The 24681-nt window shown below is 45.4% G+C and overlaps 1 protein-coding gene across 1 annotated transcript in view; it reads left to right on the top strand.

Moving 5' to 3' along the window:
- The window catches only part of LOC146770466 (uncharacterized), a 189147-nt gene that overhangs the window by 67467 nt on the left and 96999 nt on the right, over positions 1 to 24681 (top strand). Inside the window, exon 4 of the mRNA XM_085640443.1 lies at positions 11552 to 11684. Coding sequence (XP_085496569.1) covers positions 11552 to 11684 — 133 coding nt within the window. The remainder of the gene's footprint in view (positions 1 to 11551; positions 11685 to 24681) is intronic.

Below are 24681 nucleotides of genomic sequence, written 5' to 3'. Positions count from 1 at the left end.
TGGCTGCAGAGACAAGCTACACCTTTCTTCCTGTTTGCACCCGACATTGCCTGGTACCCACCTGGTGCCACGCTGGTCACTGGCTAGTGACTGTGAACACTGTCCCCTCTGCTTACAGGTCTTCGACATCTCCGATCCACTCTTGGATCCACTGCATCTCTCCCGGACCGACCGCCTGCAGCATCTTTGTCTTCAGGCTCCACGGAACAGATAGAAGAAACCCGACGCACTTCGAGGCCTATGCACCCGCTTCCTGTGGGTGAGGTAAAGCTTGCACAACGGTGCCCAAGTGTAGTATTACATCTCTAGTGCCTGTGTTCCAAATCTTGAGTTCCTAGTCCATCCGGAAGATCCTCTTTGCAATAACTTTGTACTTTTTACGCACCCATTGAAACCTATGGGAGCACGCGTGTGACTATTTGCTCTGCACACGCCACCCGTGGACCTCCTGGTCACTAACTGAAGTTAGCTCCTTGTAGGCCCAGCGATTCTAGAGGCCCTAGGCCTTTTCCCTTTTCTGTTCGTGGTACTTATACCACTATTTTAGTATATGGTTCGAGTGGCCACCAGGGCCTATCCATATAGAGTGCAACTTCTGTGTATTCTACTGTAATCTTGTTTGACGATTTGTGCTCCTGTGCTCATAAAGAGACTAGGGGTTACTTTGAGAAATAAATACATATATATTTTGAATATATATCTGTGTGGTGTCCTTTCATTGGTATAAAAGGGGGCTGCATTTGGTAAAACAGCTGGCTTAACACGCTTCACGAGTTTAGCCTCAAAGACTGCTTAGCCTACGCTACCACTAGGGCAGCTAGTCCGAAAAGGTTGACTTACAACCACACCATAAGGGTTGCTTGGCATGGTACAAGGTGATCACGTTAACTAGTGAGCATCATATACCAGGCCAACTTCTCACATTGGTGAGCAGCGGTTGGATTTGAGCTTGCTGTGTTTTACCATTGTAATCTCTTGGTTACCAATTGAAAGATCACATAGGTACCTATAGGTACATATAAAACAAGATTAGATATACATAAGTTCTACTGAACTTAGTTGTTGTAGAGCAAAGGGAGTAGCACACCCTGACTACAACTACTAGATAGGTTTAGTAGGTAAACCCAAGTGTAGGTAGATTGCAACACATCCACCCACACTTAAGAGCAATGGCCGGGGCAGAGGGGTCCACTGTACCCATCTCTGTTGAGAGTGACCCCCAGAGGGCACCATCCAGCTTTGCTACCCTTAACCAGAATGAGCTCAGGCATTTGGCAACTCTTAGAGGCCTTAAACAGCCCAAGAACCGTACCTCTGCTGAGCTCAGAGAACTCTTGCAAAATGATGAGAATCAGAGAGAACTCAGGAAAGCTTCCCAGTTAGCCCCCTTAGGGTCAGGAACAGGAGGCCCCCCTTCTGAAGATGCTACAGAGGTACCCAGTTCCAATAGCCATCCCTTAGATGAGAATCATACTACAGGGGAGGAAAGTGGTGAGGATACAGAAAGTAGTGATGATGAAGGGAGAACTAGCCCAGTGCCAAGTGTTATACTTGGTCCAGCTAAACTAAGGCTATTGGGGATTGACAGTGGGTTTACCCCATTGGATCTCCCCAGTGGACTTAACACAGGGCTTGGGAGGCAAAGGAATCGCTCAGGTGACTCCAATGCTTACCATGGCTCTAGAGGCTCTCAAGGTCACTCCAGGAAAAGGATGACCACCCCTCAGAGGAGGGAACATGAGGCCAGAATGCAGGAAGCCCAGCTGAGGATCAGGAAGCAGGAGCTAGAGGTAGCCCCGATGGAAGAAAAACTGAACAAGGCTAGGCAACCTAGAGAGAGTGGGTCTATACCCACTGGTGGCAGCATTGTCCCTAAGGACAAAGATAGGGTCTTTGATAATAGGAACCTGTCTAAGGTTGTGCCCCCCTACAAAAGTGGGGATGACATCCACAAATGGATGACTGCTCTTGAGAGAGCCTGCAAAGTACAGCAGGTTCCTGAAGACCAGTGGGCAGCAATCCTCTGGCTCTCCTTTGAAGGAAGAGGCAGAGACAGACTCCTCACTGTTAGAGAAGAGGATGTCAGAAACTACAGAGTCCTGAAGAGTGTTCTGGTAGATGGGTTAGGCTTAACCACTGAACAGTACAGGTTAATGTTCAGAGACACCCAAAAGACACAGACTCAGGACTGGTCTGAATATGTTGAATGTGCCACTAAGGCTTTGGAGGGTTGGTTGCTGGGAAGTAAGGTATCTGATTTTACAGGATTGTATAATTTGATGATGAGAGAACAGATTTTAAATAACTGTCAAAACCAGCAACTGCATCAACACTTGGTTGACTCTGATCTGACCTCTCCCCAAGGATTGGGAAAGAAGGCAGACAAATGGGTCAGAACCAGGGTTAAGCAAAAGAACCAGAACCATGGCCAAGGGGGTGATCAGAAGAAAACAGACCAAAAGGGTGGAGATCAGAAATCTAAAGACCAGAAGTCTTCAACAGGGCCCCAAACTACTGCTAAGGAGGGTGGGTCCCAACAACAGTCCAAAAAGAAGAAAGCAGGTCAAAAGAAACCCTGGTGCAATCATTGCAAAAATACAACTCACTGGACTAGTGATTGCAAAAAGGGTGGAGCCCCCAACACTGTTGCCCCTAAGGCACCTGCTCCCAGTACTACTGTTAGCAGTGTTGGTCCCCAGACAAAGGGTGTAGTGGGAATCACTATGGGAACTGAAGGAGATTCTGACTTAGACAGAACCCTGACACAGGCAGTCTTGATCTGTGATGGGGACATTGATTTGTCCCTGACTGTGAGCCCCAGTAACCTGGGCAAGTACAGACAGACTCCTTTAATAAATGAAAAAGTGGCTCAAGCCTACAGGGACACATGTGCCAGTGTCACTATGGTGACACCAGGCTTTGTGGACCCTGGACAGTACATACCAGGTGAGAACTACCTGGTGACCAATGCCAGCAATGCCACTACTTCACATAGTGTGGCAGTTGTTAACTTCTCATGGGGAGGGGTAACTGGCCTCAAAAGGGTTGTGGTTAGTGCAGACCTCCCAGTAGAATGTTTGTTGGGCAATGACCTAGAGAGTTCTCTATGGTCAGAAGTGGAGTACAGGACTCATGCAGAGATGTTAGGTATATCATCACATGTCCTTGCTGTGACCAGGTCACAGGCCAAAAAGTGCCTCACTGAACCTCAGGTCTTGGATCCTGGAACAATAGACCAAGCACCTACCAAGAAGAAGAACAGGAGGGTCAAGGCTGTGCCTTCCCCCCTGCCTCAGAGTGATGATCAGCCTTCCCAGGAAGCTGATCTAGAGGACCCTGAAGGAACTGTCCCTGAAGAGCTTGAACCTGATTAGGTTGAGTTTCTGGGGACAGGGGGACCTTCAAGGGCTGACTTGAGGCAGGCTCAGTTATCCTGTCCCTCTCTTGAACCCCTCAGACAGCTGGCTGCTGCTGAGGCTGCTGGGAATGCTCAAGGTACCCATAAAGTGTATTGGGATGAAGGGCTCCTTTATTCAGAGGCTAGAGACCCCAAGCCTGGTGCTACCAGGAGGTTGGTTATACCTCTGCAATTTAGGGGCTTCCTTCTTACCTTGGCCCATGACATTCCTTTAGCAGGACACTTAGGCCAGAATAAGACTTGGGACAGGCTTGTCCCTCACTTTCACTGGCCTCACATGAATGAAGATACAAAGGAGTTTTGTCGCTCCTGTGTTACCTGCCAAGCCAGTGGCAAATCAGGTGGCACAACAAAGGCCCCCCTAATACCACTACCTGTGGTGGGGGTCCCCTTTGAAAGAGTGGGAATAGACATAGTGGGTCCCATGGATCCTCCCACTGCATCTGGGCACAGATTTATACTGGTGGTAGTGGATCATGCCACCAGGTATCCAGAGGCAATTCCCCTTAGGACCACTACAGCTCCTGTTGTGGCCAGGGCCCTGCTGGGAGTATTCTCCAGAGTGGGGTTTCCTAAGGAGGTAGTATCTGACAGAGGTACCAACTTTATGTCAGGATACTTGACAGCTATGTGGAAGGAATGTGGTGTCAACTACAAGTTCACCACCCCTTATCACCCACAATGCAATGGGCTTGTTGAGAGATTCAACAAGACCCTAAAGGGTATGATCAAAGGATTACCTGAAAAGCTCAGGCGAAGATGGGACATCCTTCTACCCTGCCTTCTGTTTGCTTACAGAGAGGTCCCACAAAAAGGAGTTGGCTACAGCCCCTTTGAATTGTTGTTTGGGCACCCTGTGAGAGGCCCACTGTGTTTGGTGAAGGAAGGATGGGAGTTACCTCTCAAAAAGCCTAAGCTAGACATAGTGGACTATGTACTTGGTCTCCGCTCCAGGATGGCTGAGTATATGGAGAAGGCATCCAAAAACCTTGAGGCAAGCCAGGCCTTACAGAAAGCTTGGCATGACCAAAAGGCTGTCTTGGTTGAGTTTCAGCCAGGACAGAAGGTATGGGTGTTGGAGCCAGTGGCCCCAGTAGCACTCCAAGACAAGTGGTCTGGACCCCATACAATCCTGGAAAAGAAGGGAGAGGTCACCTACTTGGTCGACCTAGGAACTCCCAGGAGTCCCCACAGGGTACTCCATGTTAACAGGCTTAAAGCATATGTTGACAGGGCAGACATGGGCTTGCTCATGGCTACAGATGAGGGACAGGAGGAAGAGAGTGACCCTCTCCCAGACCTGTTGTCTCAGAACCCTGAAGATGGCTCAGTTGAAGGAGTGACCCTTGGAGGCAACCTCACTGCCCATCAGCAGACTGAATGTAGACAGGTTCTACAATCATTTTCACATATGTTTTCCTTGATACCTAGTCAAACTAACTGGTGTACCCATGTGGTGGACACTGGTGACAGTCTGCCTGTAAAGAACAAGCTTTACAGACAACCTGACCACGTCAGGGACTGTATAAAGGCTGAGGTACATAAAATGCTGGAATTAGGTGTCATTGAACCCTCAGAGAGCCCCTGGGCTAGCCCAGTGGTTCTGGTCCCCAAACCTCACACCAAAGATGGCAAGAGAGAGATGAGGTTCTGTGTGGACTACAGAGGACTCAATGCTGTCACCAGGAGAGATGCACACCCTATTCCAAGGGCAGATGAGCTCATAGACAAACTAGCTTCTGCAAAGTTTTTGAGCACATTTGACTTAACAGCTGGCTATTGGCAAATCAGATTAGCTGAGGAGTCTAAGGCCAAAACAGCATTCTCAACCCCAGGTGGGCACTACCAGTTTGTGGTGATGCCCTTTGGTCTGAAGAATGCACCTGCCACCTTCCAAAGGCTGGTGAACCAAGTCCTTACTGGGTTGGATGACTTTTGCGCAGCATATCTTGATGACATTGCTGTCTTTAGCTCCACCTGGGAGGATCACCTGATCCACCTGAAGAAGGCTCTTGAGGCTCTGCAAAGGGCAGGCCTCACTATCAAGGCTACTAAGTGCCAGATAGGGCAGAGTAAGGTTGTATATTTGGGCCACCTTGTAGGTGGAGGCCAAGTTCAACCACTGGAGAGTAAGATACAATCCATCAAGGACTGGTCCCCTCCAACCACCCAGACTCAAGTTCGAGCTTTCTTGGGCTTGACTGGGTACTACAGGAAGTTTGTTAAGAACTATTGGTCCATTGTGACTCCTCTTAATGATCTGACATCCAAGAAGATGCCCAAAAAGGTTCAGTGGACAGTAAGCTGTCAAAAGGCATTTGATGACCTGAAGGAGGCCATGTGCTCTGCACCTATCCTGAAAAGTCCTGACTACTCCAAAGAGTTTATTGTCCAAACAGATGCTTCTGAGTTGGGTGTGGGAGCTGTGCTGTCACAACTTAATGTAGATGGTCAAGACCAACCCATTGCTTTTATTAGCAGAAGGTTGACCCCCAGAGAGAAGAATTGGTCAGCTATTGAGAGGGAGGCCTTTGCTGTGGTGTGGGCCCTGAAGAAGCTGAGGCCATACTTGTTTGGCACTCACTTCAAGATTCAGACCGACCATAAGCCCCTCTTGTGGCTAAATCAGATGAAGGGTGAAAACCCCAAACTGCTTAGGTGGTCCATTTCCCTACAGGGGATGGACTTTACAGTGGAGCACCGGCCAGGTACTGACCATGGGAATGCAGATGGTCTCTCCAGGTACTTCCACTTAGGACATGAAGACGAGACTGGTCAAGGCTAGTTTAATGTCCCAGCGTTTGGGGGGGGGGTTGTGTAGGAGAGTAGGGTCTGCTATCCTATGGTCACCCCAAATTTTTGCTTTTTGCTTCACTGGTTTTTGACATATTGAGGCTGTGGGCCTGCCAATCAGACCCCCAGCCTGCTGTTCTCTCTACTAAATTAAAACTATGCACCCTAGGTGCATAACCAATTGGAAGTGGATCACCCTGTCAGCCCCTGTACCAGTGTACACTAGGTACCCAGGGCATTGGTGTACCCAAGGCCTGCCAGGGGCTGCAGCATGTATTATGCCACCCCAGGCTTGGCCTAACAATTTGACACAACTGGCTGATCACTCAGCTGGGGTAAGTTGGTGTAATCACCTCTTACTTAGGTGTAGTATACCTATACCTAACCTTAAATGGGACACCTGGTAACCTATAAGTCACTCCTATGGCAGGCCTTAACAATCCTGAAGGCAGAGTGCTTGGTTCCATGTGAGATGGTGCTCTGGCATGAGCTGAGCCTGTCTGCAGTGGTCGGAACAACTTCCTTCTACTGTTTCCAGATATCGTCATACCATATACTCTTAAGTGCATTATGAACCTCGCGGTTAAATGCTATCTTTGGTTTGGCTTTATCAAAACATGTCGAGTAAGGTGTCATACGAATTGGAATACTAACCCCTCGCCAATTCTGGCGACGGGGTTAGCATTCCACCCTTCTAGAGGGACACGACATGTACAGTACCTGAAACCCGGGTAAAATCAGACATAGCCTCAGCTCCACAAAATGGATGCTGCCACCACAGACACAAGTCTGCCCTCCTGCTGCTGGGAGTCCTTCCAGCTTGGGAGGTGTGGACAAAGGGTTTCCTGCCAGGGGAGGTGCGTGCACCACCCCAGACAGGATTTTGTGTATTGGTCAGGTAGGGCTTGAAAGAAACCAGACATGCCTGTGGCTCACAAGGAGCCTCGGTGCATATGCCAGTTCAAACCGGTCCTGGGGCACACCAGTCCCGGGCCTGGGGCGAGCTGGACAAAGGATTGGGGGTGTAACCACCCCCCTTCCTGGTCCCACCCATAGGGAGGGACCTAGCAGGTAGTCCGGCCCCTAGAATCCGCTTAAAGGTAGGAGCTGTGTCCTAAGACTTCAGACATCCTGGAATCAACTTGAAACTAAGAAGAAGACGGGAACTTCGACATCCTGCTGCACAGAAGACTGAAGGAAATCTCCCCTGTGGTCAGGGAGTGACCACCTTGCTAACGCAAGCACCATCCAGCGAATCAATGTCTGCTTTGCCGCCGCCTCCCGCTGGAGCCCGAGCCCAGAGACTGACAAGACCTGGACCTCCAGACCTCTCACCGCCCGATCCACAGTCCCTGAAAAGAGGAGACCCGTGGAGGCACCGAGACACGTGGAGCCAGCCATCTTGGAACGACTACGACAAGCTGACAAGTGCAACAACCGAGGCTCCCTCCAAGTTGTGCTTTGGGATCTGAGAAGCCCAACACCCGAGCAGCATCTGCACCAAAGGTGAGCCCTCCAGCATCTCCACAATCTGCGTGGGGCCCTTCTGCATTTTGCCACTCGACGCGCCTAACCGGTTGCTGGCCCGCTGGCTAGTAGCCATCTTGGCGACGAACTCTACAAAATACACCGCTGGTCTGGTTGCTCCAGACTGGCCCTTGCTCCCCTCCAAAGGAGCAGTCCTTCTGACCTTGCTGGTCAGAACCATCAGCTTATTTCATCTCCTACAACAATTTCTTTTGCCAAGGCTTGTTTGCTTCGATCAAGTCGCCGACACCGCCGACAGCGAGAGCCTGCGTGGGACAGCTCGTGAACCGACTCCTGGACGTCGTCGACCTCCAGGGACCACGTGGCTGCAGAGACAAGCTACACCTTTCTTCCTGTTTGCACCCGACATTGCCTGGTACCCACCTGGTGCCACGCTGGTCACTGGCTAGTGACTGTGAACACTGTCCCCTCTGCTTACAGGTCTTCGACATCTCCGATCCACTCTTGGATCCACTGCATCTCTCCCGGACCGACCGCCTGCAGCATCTTAGTCTTCAGGCTCCACGGAACAGATAGAAGAAACCCGACGCACTTCGAGGCCTATGCACCCGCTTCCTGTGGGTGAGGTAAAGCTGGCACACCTGTGCCCAAGTGTAGTATTACATCTCTAGTGCCTGTGTTCCAAATCTTGAGTTCCTAGTCCATCCGGAAGATCCTCTTTGCAATAACTTTGTACTTTTTACGCACCCATTGAAACCTATGGGAGCACGCGTGTGACTATTTGCTCTGCACACGCCACCCGTGGACCTCCTGGTCACTAACTGAAGTTAGCTCCTTGTAGGCCCAGCGATTCTAGAGGCCCTAGGCCTTTTCCCTTTTCTGTTCGTGGTACTTATACCACTATTTTAGTATATGGTTCGAGTGGCCACCAGGGCCTATCCATATAGAGTGCAACTTCTGTGTATTCTACTGTAATCTTGTTTGACGATTTGTGCTCCTGTGCTCATAAAGAGACTAGGGGTTACTTTGAGAAATAAATACATATATATTTTGAATATATATCTGTGTGGTGTCCTTTCATTGGTATAAAAGGGGGCTGCATTTGGTAAAACAGCTGGCTTAACACGCTTCACGAGTTTAGCCTCAAAGACTGCTTAGCCTACGCTACCACTAGGGCAGCTAGTCCGAAAAGATTGACTTACAACCACACCATAAGGGTTGCTTGGCATGGTACAAGGTGATCACGTTAACTAGTGAGCATCATATACCAGGCCAACTTCTCACACTAACCATCACGCTCCTACAAGTGTGACAAGTGAGACTATTCCAGGCCCCCAAAGCTGTAAGAATGTCTTCTGCACAGGAAATAGTATTTTTTTTTAAGTATGTTGAATCAATAATTAACTGTTGTCGTGGTCACCTCTAAATTAGTCAAACAGCGCCACCTTGTGGCAGACTGTCACAAGTGCCAGTGTCGACAATGAAGTGCCGGGGCTGAGCATCGGAAACCACCGGCTAAAATTAAGCACTGCATGCATCTTTGCTGCCTAGAGTGGGCTTTTACAACAAAGCGAGCTCTTACTGGACGTTGCAGTCAGAAGGATTAGCTCCCTGACAAAAAAGGTGCATTCTCCAAAGGCATCAACAGCTGAGCAATAAACAAGAGGACTGTGCATTACAGAGAATGATCCTTCTCTCACATAGAAACAGGAAAAGTGGGGGACTCTTTAGGCAGACATGATGCGGAGGACTTTTCCTCCTTCTTTTCCCTGCTAGCCAACTGGGCATGTCCTCTGTGATAGCAGAACTGCCGAGATTATAAAGTGACTGTCTGCTGTATTTTCACACCGAATGTCTACAGATCAGTAATGTAGAATCCAAATGAGTGTCAGGAATCTCACGAAGACAGTAAAGTAAACGCACACCAAACAATGTCACACTGTTTGACTAAAACCCTGCCCTGCGAAAGAGACCCAGGGAGAATTATACCGAAGCCTAGAGGACAGTCCATCGTGCACAGAGGAACTAAGTTAGACAAACTCCTAGGCGCCATTGAGGCTTCCTGAGGGGCCCTTCAGGCAAAAATAAATGCTGTGGTGGGTAACTTGGGTCTCCTGTGCGAAGGCAAAAATCAGATGTCGGAGAAAGTGCCCATAAATGAACCAAGAATGGATGAACTGTCTCAAATTGTCGATAGTCTAGATTCACTGACAAACTGCTCATGGTTTAGGTTTAGGATTAGGGATTTATAGAGCGCATGGCTCCCGCGGGCATCCCAGCACATATTGCAATTAGAGCTGAAAGGCAGAACCCGAAGAATATTATTCACATTAATGGGATACCTGAAAGGAAAGATGTGAAGCTACTGATATGTTAGTATATTTAGAGACCTGGTTGAGTGGCGAAGAGGCTTTGCAGGCGTTGACTAAGTTCTTTGCTCTAAATAGAGATCACCGGATGTCTGCAACGATGCCCCCCATGGGCAACCTTCAGATCGGTGGCGGCGGGGCTCTTTCCTTATAAGGATCACAACACTGTTCTCCAGAAAGTCGGACTCTCCAGTAACTATGTGATTAGGAAACAAAAGGAGGCTATCTTCCTGGGTTACATATTGGTAGTAGAGCGAAATGGAGTCACCATTGTTAAAGGGAAAAGGGTCTTCTATGACAATGGGGTTCAGTACAAGCTTCTATAGCAGGTGAAACTGAAAATGATGCCAGACTGATGTTTTTTCCGAAGACACAGAAGCCTGGGACTGGTTGGAAGCTTATAACAAAGGCAGGACCCGGGGAATGGGGGAGCAGCGACAACAAACATTCATCAAAACGCAAGGGGGTCTCACAAAACCTTTGCAGGGGCCCGAAGAACCTACAAGATCACAAGAAAGGGAAGGCAAAGCAGCTGCATGGCCTGCAGCTGTGGACTGGTGTGAGGTGGACACAATATTGGAAGGTGCAAACACAATGCCAGAGGACTCTGGAGAGGAAGAGGGAGTTGCCCTTCCTGTCATCACTCCTGGAGCAGCAGACGTTTGATAGAATCTGGTGCTTGGAGAATGTATGCCCTGCACGGCTAGACCATAACTGAACGGATTTATGAGAATGCCTGGGGTCTGGTTGGACAACGCGTGCAGAAAGGCACAGGGATTACGAATAGGAGTTTGAGAACATGGTTAGTGCATGATTGGAGTAGGCCTCTGCCACTGACAGAGCAAAATGTGTCTTTATAACGCATTCCTTCACCACGCAAGCCATTACAATGACTTGCCTTAAGGAAAGCGTTGATGGACGGATGTTGGACTCTAAGTCTAACACTTTCCCGACTGTTGCACAGACTGGAGTAGGAATAGTAAATTATACTATTCCAAAGTCCCGGACTTTCCCCACGGCAAGTCGTTGTAACGACTGGCGTAGTAAGGGAATTCATTGTAATGACGCATATGTGGTTCAGACCACATTGTTAAGACATGCGTGATAAATGCCTCTGTGGTTCCGACATACATATATGGCGATATATATATATATATATATATATATCATCAAGGTACATATATACAGAGTTAAATGTAGATAGCCTGTGCTACCTATATAAACTTGCCTTCATAATAGTTTATTCCTCAATGTTTGTGCCACAATAATTTGGCCTTAACATATTCCAGTAGATATTTCCGTGGAATACCACTCCTAAAAAGACCCATAGTGTGGTGATAAAGGCAGGAGTTCCAGAAAAATACCTTCCTTCAAATGGGCTTTTTATACATATTAAAATGCATTTTTATTTCCTTGCTGCAGTGTTGATGTCCAGCAAAGCAAATGTCTTCCTGTGGCTCATTTCTTCCTGGAACTGTTTCAGGGCGCTGTCCATAGACTTCAAAAGGATGAGAGTTCGAGGGAAGGATGTGAAGGTGAGACGCTGGAGAGGAAGAAGTGACCGCTGGGTGTGGTACTGCCGGCTTGATGGCCACTGGTGTGCCTATGGAGAAAAGGTAAGTTAAGGCTGGTGTCTGCTATTGCAAATGCTTGCAAGGCCTAAAGGGAAAGCAGAAGATGTTTGACAATAATGCTTTGTTGGCCCTACCAGCTACATCTCCTCAAGAATCTGGCAATGATTATATATGGGATAAAGTACACCCTCTGTACTTGATAAGAATATTGCAACTCACTGAGGAGTTCCTTTATACTGTCATGTAACTCAGAGGTGATTTGCAATATCCTGATTATATACAGCAGGGGGAGGTTTATTTCATATAAAATGTAGTCGTTCCATCATCCTTTCCGCAAACCATCTAAGTCCTTGGTGTGTTGCTGTTTAATATGAAGGAGATACAATGTTTGCAGACATTATGAAGAATAAATGTGCATAATGAAATACACCCAGGAGATATTAGAATCAGTTTAATGAAAGTTAGACTTAAAAACGCTGTAGCTCAGAATCTGTAGAAACACGCTGATAGATTGTCTTTCTTAGAATAGCTTAAAGATGTGAGAATAAATATGTCCTTTCTAAAAATCACTGTTCATTTAGAAAAAAAAACAGAAGAAGGAAAAGCCAGGTTTCCTTTTCCGTATTTAAACTTGAAGTTTAATTATGCTCTGGAAACGGGGGTCTTTCACCCGTCCTGGTAGTTCTGGCAGTAGCTTTATGACGTCAGACCTCAAGTGTAATAACTTACTATATTTGAGCTGTTCCTTCATTACTTTATTGCAGGCGCCTAGAGACTTCATAGGTTGCCTATAATAAGTAATTTAGAGGCAGGCTTTCATACAGGTATTTCAGGCTTCCATGTATTATGCAATAATTATGACTAATATTTTAGCCACATATAAACATTTGCGTTACTGTTGCTTGAATAATAGGGCGTTATTTATTTTTTATTATCTATTGAGCTTCTTTATAAAGTGCAAACAATCTTAAATTGGCGTGATAATGCTGTTTCATAGAAAAGTCAAAAAAACTTATAGAAAAACAAAAATCTGAAGTACAATGGATATGTGCAGTGAAATATGAACACATTTATTTTGATGCAGAGGATGATTAATATTGTTAAATTCGAGCAAAGCAGAGCATTTCAGAGCAAAAATTAACGAGGTCATAAGCTTATAGGATCTATAGGCAAATACAGTATAAGGCAATTGAGATGAGGGCACCAAGGGAAGAAAAGGAGAATCAGACGAATGAACTATAGAAGCAGAGAGGAAAGGAGAAATTATACTAAGAGTTGGTGAAAAATAGAGGTTGCATAAGGTTTTGTTATCATAAAAGTAAAGTTATGTTATGTTAATGGCTCTTATATAGTGCACACTCACCATTGGCTTCTTGAGGCTCGGGGGACTTTCAACCAAATCAAGCAGACTTAAAAGAAGGCTTTTTGAAAAGCCACGTCTTTAGATTCTTTCTGAAGAGCATAAAGTTTTGTTCCATGAATAAATGTACAGAAAGGGATTTCCAGTTAGCCAGTGCTAAACGTGAGAGGCTGCATATTCTAAGTCGTTTTATCAGAAATCTTGGAATTTTCAAAAAATTGGCAGATAAGGAGCGAAACTCGCAGTCGGGGGACTACCTCTTAGTCGTTTAAGCTATAGTCTGGGGACCCACGGCCATTAATGTGCTTAAAAGTGAGACACCAAACTTTAAATTTGGCTTGATGCTCTACAGGAAGCCAGTGTAAGGATTTCAAGGCTAGATGGCACAGGAGCTTTCTGTGAAATTAAAGATGATGCAAGCTGATTGATTTTGAATTGCCTCTAGCCTGTGTATACGCGTACTGAGCACGCCAAGGTGGTATGATTTCGCATGTAATCCGTAATAGCCAAACATCTGTGCCTTGAGGTCAGGGGTAAGGCCCATCTCAGATGGCCTCTTCAGTGCTCTTCAGTATCACAATTTCAGTTTTATATGTGCTTAATTTTAAGAAATTTTTACCCACCCGCTGCCATATATATTGCATATTGTTCTAAACATTCTTCTTGTATGTGGTAGTGCCTTCTAATCTAAAGAAGACTTGGGAGTCATCTGCATAGTTGCTGAATCTGCAATCTTTCTTTCCCAACTCCTTGAGGAGGTCGGCAATCAAGGTGAACTGATTTAGCCTTAAAAGGGGCTAGATGGACTTGCGGAGGACTTTCCCAAGAAATTACTTTATCCTTCTAAGAGCTCAGCCCCTGCAGGCCGGCAGCCTCCTTACGGTTGACCAAGATGTTAGGGACAACCATGTCAAAGGGTCTAATAGGATCAACTCTGATCTACGCACGTCATCTAGTACAGAAAGCATGCGCAATTTGGTACTTTGCGCTGGCTGAAACCTGGCTTGAAGGGGATTAAGAGAGACAGTCTCCTATGGATGACATCACACTTCTTGGGCTAAAAAGGCTTTCAAAATTGTAGATGGATATCAGATAATAATTGTTCAAGATTGTGATCTCTTCCCCTTGTTTTATTTAGGAGCAGGATTACTACTACATTCTTTAAAGCTCTCGGAATGATCCCTGGAGAAATATTGATTCAAAAGTGTTAACATAGGACTCTGGATTTCCAGTAATAATGATTTGGAGACATGTGGGGGCAGAGGTCTTGAGGTGACCCCAATTTTACTTTAGATATCAGAGTACATCATCACTCTTTATTGATGAAAGTATATGTTTGAAAAACAGTGGGTGCTCTTAGATGAAACAAGAACAGAGAACCCCCTGTTTTAAGAATCGAAGTGGATATTAGGAAGGCTTTCCTACACCTTCGTTATCTTGTTCATCTCCATAAGTTCTGAGAAAAGAGACATTTACCCAGGAAAGTCCTGATGAAGGTGGTGCATTATTTGGCAGTACACCGAAACGCGTCTACGCCTTTGTTGTTTTAAATTCGATGAACTATTAAGTCTGGAATATCCTATATGTTCATGACTTTATTGTAAATAGATTCAATCAAATTAATGTTTTTATGATTTTTTTAAAGATTTCACTTGTCGTTGGCTCTTGTTCTTTATATCTGTGACTTATTGTATATATATTTTATGAATTTGCATTTTTTAGCTTTCTGTGTCATTAATGAATTTTCAAACCAATGGGAAACAAATAAAAAAAAACATTTTAATGTTTTCATATGGTTTATTGTAAGTTTATAATTGTGATGGGTTCCCCTCTTGTTGATATATATTTGTGTGAATAATGTTCATTTTGGATAAATGACTGTGGTTTATATGGTAGTTGACTCCAAGGGAAAAATTCCTTTTTGCACTCAAGTTTGTATTTAGACATCCCTTTCTTAAAGATACTTTTCTTTGTCATTCAGTTGGTGCCATTTAATAAGATTATACCAACTAAAACCTGAGATTGCCACATCATGATTTGAATCTTGGACTAAAACATCCTTGCAGTAGGCAGTCAAACTACTACATTATGTTACCAAGTAGGCGGAATTAGATATACAGAGCTTATGACTGTGGTCTCTATAATCATCCTTCATTGATACTGTATTTACCAGCACCTGCGCTTTGTTTTCATGATAGCACAGATACTGCAGCACCAATCTCTTTATCAGCATGGAGCCAGCTACGAAAGAGGGCAAATAGCTTTGTGCACGCTTATGGAACCAGCTTGAATATGGAGAACTTTCTCTCTTAATTTACACTGTGGAAGCTTTCTATTGGACTGCTATGGTTCTCGATGTTGGGTGCCTAAGTTCCAATGAGACTACCATGCTAGAATCTTAGCTTGATGTCATCTCCAGGGCTTATAGAATTAAAGGGTGGCCCAACATATGTTACCCTGTCTTCATCTTCCCGGACAGCTCCTTTCCCAAATGACACAACTCATCCTTGCTTCTTTGAATATTTCTTCTTTTGGAGAATCCACCAGCCTTGAAACTTCCAAGTGTCCTTCTCCAGAGTCCCAGAATGCTCAGTGCACACCCATTCTCTCTCCAATGCCCCCTGGAAGTCCACTTCTAATCTGCATTGCACACTCTTATCAAGTCACCTTGCACCTCATCTCTGAGCTACCATTTGCTGCTTATCACCTCCTTTCAGAGCCTTCATCTTCCCACTGCATAAGGCAGAGTCTAAACTCCCCAGGCAGACTCGTGTGGTCGACCGGCCAACAGTCAGCGGAGCTTCATGTTGCCCCTAGTGGAACACACACAATGCCAGGGACCTGCAACAACAGGCAATGTGTTTGTTAATATTGGAAAATACAATATCAATGTACGTCATGATATATATACGCACAATAAACTTACATCGCTATTGTTGAATCCACTCGATAATACCTCATGAACCCCAAGTTAGAAATACGCCTTTCAACCTAAGCCTGAAGCAACTGCTGGACAGAACACAGGTGGGGTGGCACATAAACCGTAGACAAGCGCAGGAACAGGAAAAAATCAGAATGATCTCACAGATAGGCAGCGACACCACAATGGTCCGAGCAGATTGGCCCCAATAAAACACGTTTAGCCCGAGGGGCACGCATTCCCAAAACACCATAATGTCCAATGCTACACGAAGGCACCATTCAGAACACAGCATGCGCACTACACGTAGTGATTATGCGCTTCCCATGCCCGACATCTGGACATGTACCCACTGACCCACATAGTGGCCACGCAAGGTCAAGACCCACCTGTGCATCTTATCAGGTGGTCAATGTTATGGTTCTGTGACTAGGACTAGATTTCTTTCACCAAAGGAATGTGCAAATTGTTTTATGACAATTGATGTAATGTATAAAATGACAGCCGAAACCGATGTGTGTTGAGACAGTCTTTAGATCCCGACTCTGTTCCCTGCTCTCCTGGCCACTTCGTGTAATTAAACTAACTGCTCCTGTTTTGCCAAACGCCTCTTGTCTTTCATTTTCTCAAGGTAAATTCATATTCAAGCAACATGTTGTAGCTAGAGTAATTGTAGATCCCATGTCTGTAGGCAGTACCTTACACTCAAATGTTTCCCTGAGAAGCAGTGGTTTCCTCTAGTGTTACATCCTGGTGCAGTGTGTACAGCGCCCACAGTGCTCAGGTAGCAAATGGGCAGATTTAATGATATGTCAATGTCAAAGATTGTTTATTGTCTTCTGTAAAGTCATCAAAAATAGATGGTTACACAATTTACAGATATATGCCAAATAGATGACTATCTACCTCAGTAATATATTTGCTTCAGTTTCAATACATAAAATGCTACTTAAGAAATATAAAAAAAATACTACGGTACAAAACTTAATATAAGAGGACCTTAGGAGTGGACTGGATGGCCTCTTTGTGAAGCCGTTTGCGACAATTTTGCAGTGAATGTGACTGAGATGCGCTTGGTGAACTCACCAGAAGGTCTAAACATTTCTAGGTTGGGTTGTAAGAGCAGTCACAAATGAACATGGAGCTCATTAGAGGATCACTGATGTTCTTCTAGTGATGCACACCCACCTCTCCGTTGTGTCCAAGGCCTGGAGGTTCAATCTTATTAGTCACCATTGACTTCTTCTTCAGCCACGGAAGGGTAGATTATTGCAGAGGGGAAACAGCTTCACAATGTAGAAACGAGGATAGTAACTCTTGCATTGAATGGAATACATGTCTAATAACTGTGTTTACTTGAGACGTCCTATACAGCACATACTTATTAATCTTCAGGGACTTCATGCAGATTGTTGCTATTTTGATGTGCATGGTCACGTTTCTGCTAAAGATACTCCGCTTTAATAGAGACCCGCACCTATGCGAGTGTTTCACTCATCTTGTATTGTGTTTCCTTAATTACGTTGTTCTTCGTATGCTCATGCTCATTACTTGTAACATGGAGATATATCAGTTGCTCAGTCTCACCTCCATGTAATGTGCGGCCTTATCGTCCATCAAGTGAGTCTGTGTCAATTTTTGGGCCTGTGTTGGTGTCCTGCTCGTTGTTTGCATCTTGTTGTCTGGATATTCCTCCAGAGACCCCCCACCTCTGTTATGATTTGCACTGCTGGTATTAATGTGCACTGTGGAATCTTCTCCATGTCATGGAATGGTGTGATGCATGAGATGATGCATCACTCATTCCAAGGGGAAGAGACAACGATTGAACAGTTGGTGCTGCTTCTCTGATCTCGCTGTGCCTGCCAATATACTACCACTTTATCTTCTAAGCGGATCAAGACTATTATTACACTGGCGACGAGTAGACTGTGCCTGATTGGGGACGGGTAACACGGCTAAGCATCAATTCCCCTATGACGATAACGTTCTTTCGAGATTTGGACTCCCAACATTTCTCCTTTAAATCTTGTCGGAAAAACAACGATCGAAGATCAACAGCGGACGATCACATTACTTCATGTGAGTGTACAAGACGAATTTATGAGTATTTCAAGCAATGTTAAATTGTACCGTTAGTCACGAGCTGGTCTTCGCGTCACGAGCTGGTCTTCGCGTGCTGCTGGTCTGCCTCGTTCACATTGTTCACGTCCTGAAACGCACGTTCCTGCGCGTCTCGTCACCATCCCGTAGCGTTACCCTGACAACGCTATAAACAAAGACACAAACGAAGCGGTTTTTTTTGTGAACAAAACTTTAAGCTGGAATGGCTACGGTAACAATACATAAGTAAATAAAGAATTGGAGGAGAATGCTTACATTGGCATTTTGGGCATTTTTAAGGCAAACAGATGCACAATAAATTTTGAGATAAATCTACAACAAGCCTTGGTATGGTTTGAAGTGTTTCTCTTCTGTTTTTGATCCAATAAGAATGGCATTAGCTTCGTCCTCTAAGATGTCACAGCCACCGCCTTTTTTGTCAGAAGAGGGTGATCCTATTCTTCCCTGGAAAAGGTGGAAAAACCTTTTTGACTCTTATATAGTGGCCATTGGTGGAGAAAAGTTTTCGGCTGTCAGGAAGCAAGCTATCCTTCTTCATAACTTGGGCGTGGAAGTAAGGAATGCCTATGACAGCATGGATATCATTCCTGTTGGTGAAGGTGATGGATCTCCCGGTGATGTATATGAGATGTCCTTGATTATGCTGGAGAAGTATTTTGGTCCCCGTATCAACGTGGTTCTGGAAAGACATAAGTTTTTTCACTAGGTTCCAGGGTCCTGTAGAGCGTGTAGGCAGCTATGTGGCAGCCTTAAAAACTCTCGCGCGTACGTGTGAGTTTGGTGACCTTTCAGATTCGTTAGTGAGAGACCAATTAGTGAGGTGCACTAACAGTGTTCGTGTCCAAGAGAAGCTTCTATCGAAGAATCCTTCTTTAGTTGAAGCTGTGGCCATTGTGGAGGGTATGGAGAACACTTCCAAGTGGGTTAAAGAAATCAGGAAGAACAAAGAAGAAAAAGGTCAGAAACCTAGTGAAGTACATGTCATAGAAGAAGGTGAAAACTTCGAGACTTGCAATAGTTTGGCGAAGATTTCTGTCTCTAATAATAGCAAGACTGTTGAGAAGGACACACGTATGTGTGCTTCCCTGAAGGGTGTTCAAAGCAGGGTGGAACGTGACAGTCATCCCGCTGATGGGAGTAGTAATTCTTCTGACAAGGCCGCATCTACTGGTCTTAAACCTAAATGTATGAGGTGTAGAAGTTTTTCGCACTTCTCTAATTACCCGCACTGTTTTGCTAGGGAGGCGGTGTGTAATAAGAGTGGTGTTAAGGGGCATTGTGCTAGAGCCTGTAAAGCTTCTGACAAAGCTCGTATCCCACAGAAAAATGTGGAAATAGTACGCACCATCCTTTTGAGTGTTAGGGCTGATGATGGGAAGATATATGCTGACAGTATAACAATGCCTGAGTGTAAGTTTACGGTTGATGGGTTTTATTTTTCTGTTTTGGCTGATTCAGGTTCGCCTTTTACCATGATTGGTAATAAGCAGTGGGATGAGTGTGTGGGCCTCGACAATGTAATCTTGTCGAGACCAGATATCAATCCTGTCAGCTATGGGGGTTCCAAGATCAACGTCCTTGGTTATGTTCAAGCCTCCATCCAATTTAAGGATAGATGTACAATGGGTAAAGTCTATGTGGCTGAAAGAGGGAACAATTTGCTTGGATGGAGATATCAACATGACCTTGGCATCATGCTTAACCCTTGTGCTAAGGATCCCAAAGATCAAGTTATGTTGGTGGACTCTTGGGATTCAAGCTGTGAGTGTTTTGATAAGTTCCCAGAAGTCTTTTCGGATGCCTTAGGCTGTCTTAAGGGGTTTGAGCATCGCATTGTCCTTAAGGAGAGAGCCATCCCTTGTGTACACAAGGTAAGAAAGGTACCCAATATGATGGTTGAACCACTCAGGGTTGAGTTACAGAGATTGCTTAATTTGGGAGTTATTGAGGAGATCAAAGCTTCGGAGTGGCTTGCCCCCATTGTTCTTGCCCCTAAGGATGGGGGGGCAAGTGTCAGAATGTGTGTTGACTTGAGGGGTCTGGATGAGTGGATTTGGGTGGATCGTCAACCCTTACCCAATATATCTGAGTCTCTCAGTGTTCTTTCAGGAGCCAGGATTTTTAGCGTGTTGGATTTATCCTCGGCCTACCACCAAGTCATGTTGCACAAGGACTCAAGACACCTTACGTCTTTTGTGACGCCTTTGGGGGCTTACCGGTTTTTGCGAATGCCCTTTGGGTTGGCGTCTGCTGCAGCATGGTTCCAGAGGGTCATGAAAATGGTGTTAGGGAAAATACCTAATGTCATGTTCTTTCAAGATGATATCTTGGTATATGGGAAAGATGAAAGAGAACATTGTACAACCCTCTATACAGTGTTGGGAAAACTGAGGGATGCGGGACTCACAGTCAAGAGACAAAAGTGCCGTGTGGGGTTGAGTTCGGTAACATATTTAGGTCATGTGATCTCTGGAGAGGGCATACAACCCAAGTTGGAGCTAGCGGAGAGTGTAGTGAAAGCTCCTATTCCTCAAGATAAGGACCAGGTGAGGTCGTTTTTGGGACTCGCTGAGTTCTATTCTAAATTTATACATGGGTTTGCGAGTGTAGCTGAGCCTATCAGGGCTCTGCTTAAAAAGGGAACACAGTTTGCCTGGTCTGATGAGTGTCAGAAAGCTTTTGATTGTATAAAGGCTGGAATTGGTAAAATGCCCACTCTAGGACATTTTGATGTTAATCGCAAGACTATTCTGACAACAGATGCCAGTCTTAAAGGTTTTTACGGACTGTGCTCTCTCAGGTTGTGGATGGTGAAGACAGGGCAATTGCTTTTGCCTCTAGAGCTCTTAAGGATGCAGAAGCTAATTACTCATGTATTGAGAGAGAAGCCTTGAGTGTGTCCTGGGCTGTACAACATTTCAGATTTTACCTCTGGGGAATTCCTTTTGTGGTCCGAACAGATCATCGTCCTTTGGTGCAAGTTTTCTCATGCCGGCATAATGAAAACATTACACCCAGGCTCAAACGCTGGAGTGAGGGTCTCCAGGAGTTTAATTTTGTTGTTCGGTATATACCTGGTTTGAACAACAAATCTGCGGATTGCCTTTCTCGCTTGCCAGTCGGTTAAACTTCAGACTGCAGTGAGTTTGAGTGTGTGTCTTGGATTGCTGAGCCGGACTTTTCATCTGAGGAGTGGTTGGAGGGTGTAAGTAGTGACAAGGATTTTGTTCTTCTTAAAGAGTGGGTGAGTCATGGTTGGCCTGATTACAAGGACCTAGATCAAGATATGAAATCTTATGGGGCTGTGAAGGAGGAGTTGTCGTTTTGCTGTAATAATCTCTTGAGAGGGGATAGAGTGATTCCTCCTAGTATGTTCAGGGACAGGATAATCAACCTTGCTCATGAGGGACATTTGGGCAGGAGTCTGACGAAAGCCCGGGTGAGGGAAAAGTACTGGTGGCCTGGCATGGATCGGATGATTGAGGGTGTGGTTAAAGATTATTTGTCTTGTGCTTCCAACGACAAATCTCACATTCCCAGCAATGCTCCTTTGTCCCCTGTCGAAGTTCCTGACAGAGTGTGGTCGAAGTTGGGTCTGGACATTGTTGGGCCGTTTGAACTCTTACCCTCTTATGAAAGGTTTGTTCTGGTGCTTGTGGACTATACCTCTAAGTGGGTGGTCACTAAATGTGTGTCAGTGGCGAGCACAAGGACAGTAATAGATTTTCTTAAAGATGTCTTTGTTTCTGAAGGGGTTCCTATGTTTTTAGTCACTGATAATGGAGTCCAGTTTGTTTCCCAGGAAATGTGCAGTTTTCTTAAAGACTTTAACATTGTCCATCAGAAGACAGCCTTCTATTCACCTCAGGCCAATGGGTTAGCTGAAAGGATGAACAGGGTGGTCAAGGGTTGTGCTCAACGGGCTCTTGAATTGAAAATACCTTTTAGCACTGTTTTGAGAGATACTTGGTGGGCTCATCGCACCACACCGAATGCTGTTACTTTAAGGTCTTCTTTTGAAGTTTTAAGAGGGGGGAAAGCTTCTTCCAAACTGAATCCTAGTTGGCTGCCTTCTAGTTTTGGGAGGGGTATGTCTGCTGATACAGACGAGCTAGAATTTCTAATTATCAGGACAAGTACAAGTCAAGTTATGATTCCAGGATGAATGTTAAATACAGGAAATGGTGTGTTGGCAACCGAGTGCTGGTGAAGAATCCTAGACATACTTTCAAAGGTAGAACTGGTTTTCTGGGTCCCTTTACCATTGTAGCCATCAAGAAGAATGTGGTGAAGGTTAACACGGGCTGCTGGTGGAGTATGTCTAGATTAGTCAGACACACAAGTGATTTCCAGAATGTGGAGAGTTCTGGACCTTCTTTGCCGAGTGGAAATCATTCAAATGGGGAGGATATTGTTGACGGAAGAGAATCCAATCATTATCCTCCTAGGTGTAGGAGGGTGCCTGTTAAAATGAAGGACTATGTATTGTACTAGTGCTTGTATTTAATCTGTTATGTACTATGCTAGTGCTTTCATTTAGTGTGTATGAGTGTTCGATGCTGTATTTTATTTTTCTTACAAGTTGTCCTTTTGTGAGGGTGTTTTTATGCTTTCATGGGTATGAGTTTTTGTTAACATTTTATGCATTCTTTTCTTTGGTTGGGAAGGGGATGTGTTATGATTTGCACTGCTGGTATTAATGTGCACTGTGGAATCTTCTCCCTGTCATGGAATGGTGTGATGCATGAGATGATGCATCACTCATTCCAAGGGGAAGAGACAACGATTGAACGGTTGGTGCTGCTTCGCTGATCTCGCTGTGCCTGCCAATAAACTACCACTTTATCTTCTAAGCGGATCAAGACTATTATTACAACCACCCAGGTAGGTTGTGTAATGTGCAGCACACAAGGCTGTGAAGGAGAGCCTTGGAAGAAACGATAGGGTCACAAGTAAGGTTGGGTGGAACTCATGTGGTTTCACTCTGTGGAATTCCACGGCGTTACATAAAAACTCCACGAGATACCGCAGAGTTCCATGAATGGGTGGAATTTGGCACGTCACGCTGCTAACACCGATTTTTAGAAGCAGACGCTTGTTCTGTGCTGCAAAATTAGCGCAAACGGCACCACATGGTGCATTTTTGCTGCCAATCAAGTAAATTGTGTACTTGAGATGCAGCTTTATCATGCCAAGTGGTCGCGGCCCGCATTGAGAAAACCTCCGCAGGTGCCTTTCTAGCTCCAGAAAATCATTCTAGGGGATGCAAATTCTCACTCACCAACTTAACACTGACAGCCGCAAGAGAGAGAAAAATTCTGCAGATGTCAAAGTATTGCCAAAACTCTGCGTTACAAGTGAAGGGGCAAAGTTTGCAAACCCAGCCAGCGGAGCAGAATTTATTGCCCACCCCTAGTCACAAGAGCTAGAGAGGAACGAAAGCCATGCTTGAAGGAGCAATCCATACACAAACTCAGGAGGCACCGACCCGACCTCATGCTCACAAATTCTGGTAACCGGGTGCATCTTCATGGTAGTCGTTGCTCCAAACATTGTCATATGCATGATATAATAGAGGATCACAGGGAGTCACCGTGCTGGTCATATTTTATGTTTGTAAAGCACGAACGTATCACCCCCTTAACGTTTCAAGGCCCTAGGGTCCATTGTGGAGATTAACTGAGCTATTGCCCAGAGTCCCATGATGCTGAGCTGCTGTCAGTGCCATGGCTTGAACCGGGAATCCCGCGCTCCGGAGTCAGTCGCTCTGGCTACTGCACCACACCTCTTACCGCTGGTAAGGAAGACGCTCCTATTCTGAGTTAATAAAGAATGTTCATATCTAAAAGACTGATAGGTAGAATGGAGCCTTTGGATTCAATTCTTGTCCCTACATTTTCTACCCTTTTCTCATCACTGCCCAAGGTAACCTTCAAATGGGTCTGCTTCATCTACCCCAGTGACAACAAGCATTGGCAAAGGCAATAGGTCTCATCTATGTTAGAGCTATTGGCTTTGCCAAGGTCTTTTAGCTCTGTTGTATCGCATTGAGGCTGCTGTGCAGCATTTTTAAATGTTAGTGGCAAAGACTAAGGTGGTGTGGAGGACAGTGAACTAGAGTAGCGCAGGGCGGAGTAGAATAGTGTAGAATGGAGTTGAGTGATGTAGAGTGGTGGAGGGTGGAGTGGCATAGGGTGGATTGGCGTAGGGTAGACTGGCATAGATTGCAGTGGTGTACAGTAGAATAGAGTGGAGTGGCATGGAGTAGAGTGGTGTAGAGTAGAGCAGCATAGAGTGGCATGGACTGGAGTGGCACTGCGTAGAGTGGCATAGAGTGGAGTATTGTAGAGTGGCGTAGAGTGATGTAGAATGGAATGTAGTGGCATATAGTAGAGTGGCATAGAGTAAAGTGGCGTAGAGTAGAGCAGTGTAGAGTAGAATGGCATAGAATAGAGTGCAGTAGAGTTGCATTGTGTGGAGTGGTGTTGAATGACGTAGGGTGAAGTGGCGTAGAGTGTAGCGGCATAGACTGGAGTTGAGATGCATATAGAGGCATAGATTAGATTGGTATAGAGTGGAGTAGCATAGAGTGCCTTAAAGTTGAATGGTGTAGAGTGGCGTAGATGGGGTTGGTG

This window comes from Triturus cristatus, unplaced genomic scaffold, assembly GCF_964204655.1.
Source record: "Triturus cristatus unplaced genomic scaffold, aTriCri1.1 SCAFFOLD_205, whole genome shotgun sequence".
Taxonomy (NCBI): domain Eukaryota; kingdom Metazoa; phylum Chordata; class Amphibia; order Caudata; family Salamandridae; genus Triturus; species Triturus cristatus.
The sequence above is the reverse complement of the archived record's forward strand: the minus strand, read 5'-3'. Positions and strand labels throughout refer to the sequence as shown.